The sequence below is a fragment of the Notothenia coriiceps genome, unplaced genomic scaffold, assembly GCF_000735185.1.
Source record: "Notothenia coriiceps isolate Sejong01 unplaced genomic scaffold, NC01 NC01_scaffold00035581, whole genome shotgun sequence".
Classification (NCBI taxonomy): Eukaryota; Metazoa; Chordata; class Actinopteri; order Perciformes; family Nototheniidae; genus Notothenia; species Notothenia coriiceps.
Genome location: NW_011368282.1, coordinates 6,583 through 9,403, shown reverse-complemented (window position 1 = coordinate 9,403; position 2,821 = coordinate 6,583). Strand labels below are relative to the sequence as shown.

Below are 2,821 nucleotides of genomic sequence, written 5' to 3'. Positions count from 1 at the left end.
AAACAACTCTGTCAGCTCCTATCTCCTGATGAGCAGACAGGCGGACAGGAAGAGAGAAGAGGTGAATGAGAGAATATAGGATGAAAGAGAAATTAGTACCCCCCCACCCCCCGCTGAGAAAACCGCCTCTTCTATCTCTGAAGAAAGTTGTGTACACTGTGAACACACCTCGATACTTTTTGAATGACACACACAAACTTGCACACAATAATTATTCCTATGTGTTACTCATGTTTTCATTTCAGCCCCCCAGACTCCCCCTTCCGCTGCCTCTATTTTACATCCTCTCATTAAAAACAGTCTTTCTGCAAGGTGAAAACAAACTAGTATTTACACACACACACACACACACACACACACACACACACACACACACACACACACACACACACACACACACACACACACACACACACACACACACACACACACACACACACACACACACACACACACACACACACAAATAGTCCGGAAAGTGTGCATGCCACCTGTACAACTGTGTCATGGTGGGTGTGGGCATTACCAGTTTGTTCCTGAACCTGTCGTACACCATCACAGCACCACTTTCACTTCACAGCCAACGGGGTTCACACACACACACACACACACACACACACACACACACACACACACACACACACACACACACACACACACACACACACACACACACACACACACACTTGACCCAGATCCACACTAATACTGAGAGATTTCACAAACACGGTGCACTCATGTGATCTGTCTGAAAACATGACTCAAGGGTCAATCTCTGTCAACATACACTTGTAAACACACACACACACACACACACACACACACACACACACACACACACACACACACACAAACAACTCTGTCAGCTCCTATCTCCTGATGAGCAGACAGGCGGACAGGAAGAGAGAAGAGGTGAATGAGAGAATATAGGATGAAAGAGAAATTAGTACCCCCCCACCCCCCGCTGAGAAAACCGCCTCTTCTATCTCTGAAGAAAGTTGTGTACACTGTGAACACACCTCGATACTTTTTGAATGACACACACAAACTTGCACACAATAATTATTCCTATGTGTTACTCATGTTTTCATTTCAGCCCCCCAGACTCCCCCTTCCGCTGCCTCTATTTTACATCCTCTCATTAAAAACAGTCTTTCTGCAAGGTGAAAACAAACTAGTATTTACACACACACACACACACAGAGATAAAGAGAACCAACTGAGTTAGCTTTGTGTGATCTTCAAGAGTACATATGGACCTCAGAGAGAGTAAATACAGTATTGCTTAAACTCCCACCTTCCCTCTTGTTCTGTCAGTTGTCTGCCAGGCAGTGATTTTAAATGTCTCGAAATTGTATTTTCCACGGTGCTTCTCGTCTCACAGTCTTCTTTCTCACTTCCCTGTTTTGCTAAATTCTTTATCAGCTAATCTTTTAGGTGTTTTTTTTTTTTTGTGTGCCTGTCCCCGGGACCCGTCCACACACCTGTCTGTGCGAGCCATCATCCCCTCTGACAGCTGCCACTGTCCTGACCTTGGGCATTGTGGGCTACGTGGTTTTTGAAGTGATTGACGAATGGTATCCTTTCATTCATTATTGAAGGTGGAGATCAAAACCGCAGGATATCACCGTGACAGCCCGGCAGACCAGACAGAGGTAAAGGTGGTGGGGGGAGGAGAGGGGGGGACAGGAGGGAGAGAGAGGGAGAAGGTCATCTGAGCAAATAAGTGCAGGTGAAAAGTGAAAGTGCAGCAGGGGAATGCACAGGGAGCAGGAAAGTTGGCAGAGAAGGTGTAGCATCTTAAACAGAAACATGACTTTTGTGTTTCCCTGTAGAATTTGTTCAGAGATCCTGAGGCTCACAATGTGGCCAGCTTTCGGCTTCCAAAGGTTTCATTCATCGGAAATAGTATTCAAGCCAGATTAACAAGTAGAACATGTGAATTTACTTGATCATCTATCTATTACATCTTGCAACCCTCATTTTAAACTTTGCCGGAGACACTGAGGTCACATGTCAGTGGTTAAGTTCATATTATACTTGGATGGTGTTTCCCCTTACCTGCATTTTAAATGTAATCTCCATGTTTAAGGCTCTGAGCTACTAATGGTTTCCCACCTTTTGCTAATTAAAATGTAAGCTACTCTTAAAAACTCTCATATGTACGCCATATCAAAACCCAAATCTGGTGGATGTAAGACTTTAAAATAGACCAGAGTGAACGAGATAATTCAACATGAACAACACTCCGAGTCAGAGAGTGGAACTGCAAAGTTACACCTGAAAAGGTGCCAGGTTCTGACTGTCTGACATCACCACACAAAGGAAAACCAATCTGAAGACTGTGGAATCAAACCCTCAGGGAAACACTGACGTCAGTCCTGGAGATGAGTATTTATACCTTCCCTATTATACTGGTGCCAAAAAAGAATTCAGGCAGGAACCAGAAGCACGTCCAGTGTCCATCCTCACCGTAATCTCTCAACTCTGTCACAAAGTCTTTTATAAAATTCTGCCTTCATCAGTCTCCACTTTCCTCGCTGGTGCTCACTTCCATTCCCTTTTTATCCCCACCCCGCAGCATTGATTTTGAGCTGGACTAAAACATTGCTCTCCATTCAAAAGGAGTGCATGTTATGTCCTCTGGCTATGCCACTGACCTGAGGGGGCGCAAATCACTGAAGTTTCACTCATCTGACCTGCTGCTCATTCACTGCTGTTGTGCCTCTGCACTTTTCTCCACAGACTTCAACTCATTTGTTGTTGCTGGGTACGTGGGAAGCATTTTAGGGTGTATATAGTCCTGTGTTCATCCCTGTGT

At 44.8% G+C, this 2,821-nt stretch overlaps 1 protein-coding gene across 1 annotated transcript in view; it reads right to left on the bottom strand.

The window, feature by feature from the left end:
* Window positions 1-1,593, bottom strand: part of LOC104963073 (protein sidekick-1-like) — a 72,717-nt gene extending 71,124 nt beyond the window's left edge. Inside the window, exon 1 of the mRNA XM_010791622.1 lies at window positions 1,533-1,593. Coding sequence (XP_010789924.1) covers window positions 1,533-1,593 — 61 coding nt within the window. The remainder of the gene's footprint in view (window positions 1-1,532) is intronic.
* Window positions 1,594-2,821: the final 1,228 nt, after the last annotated feature.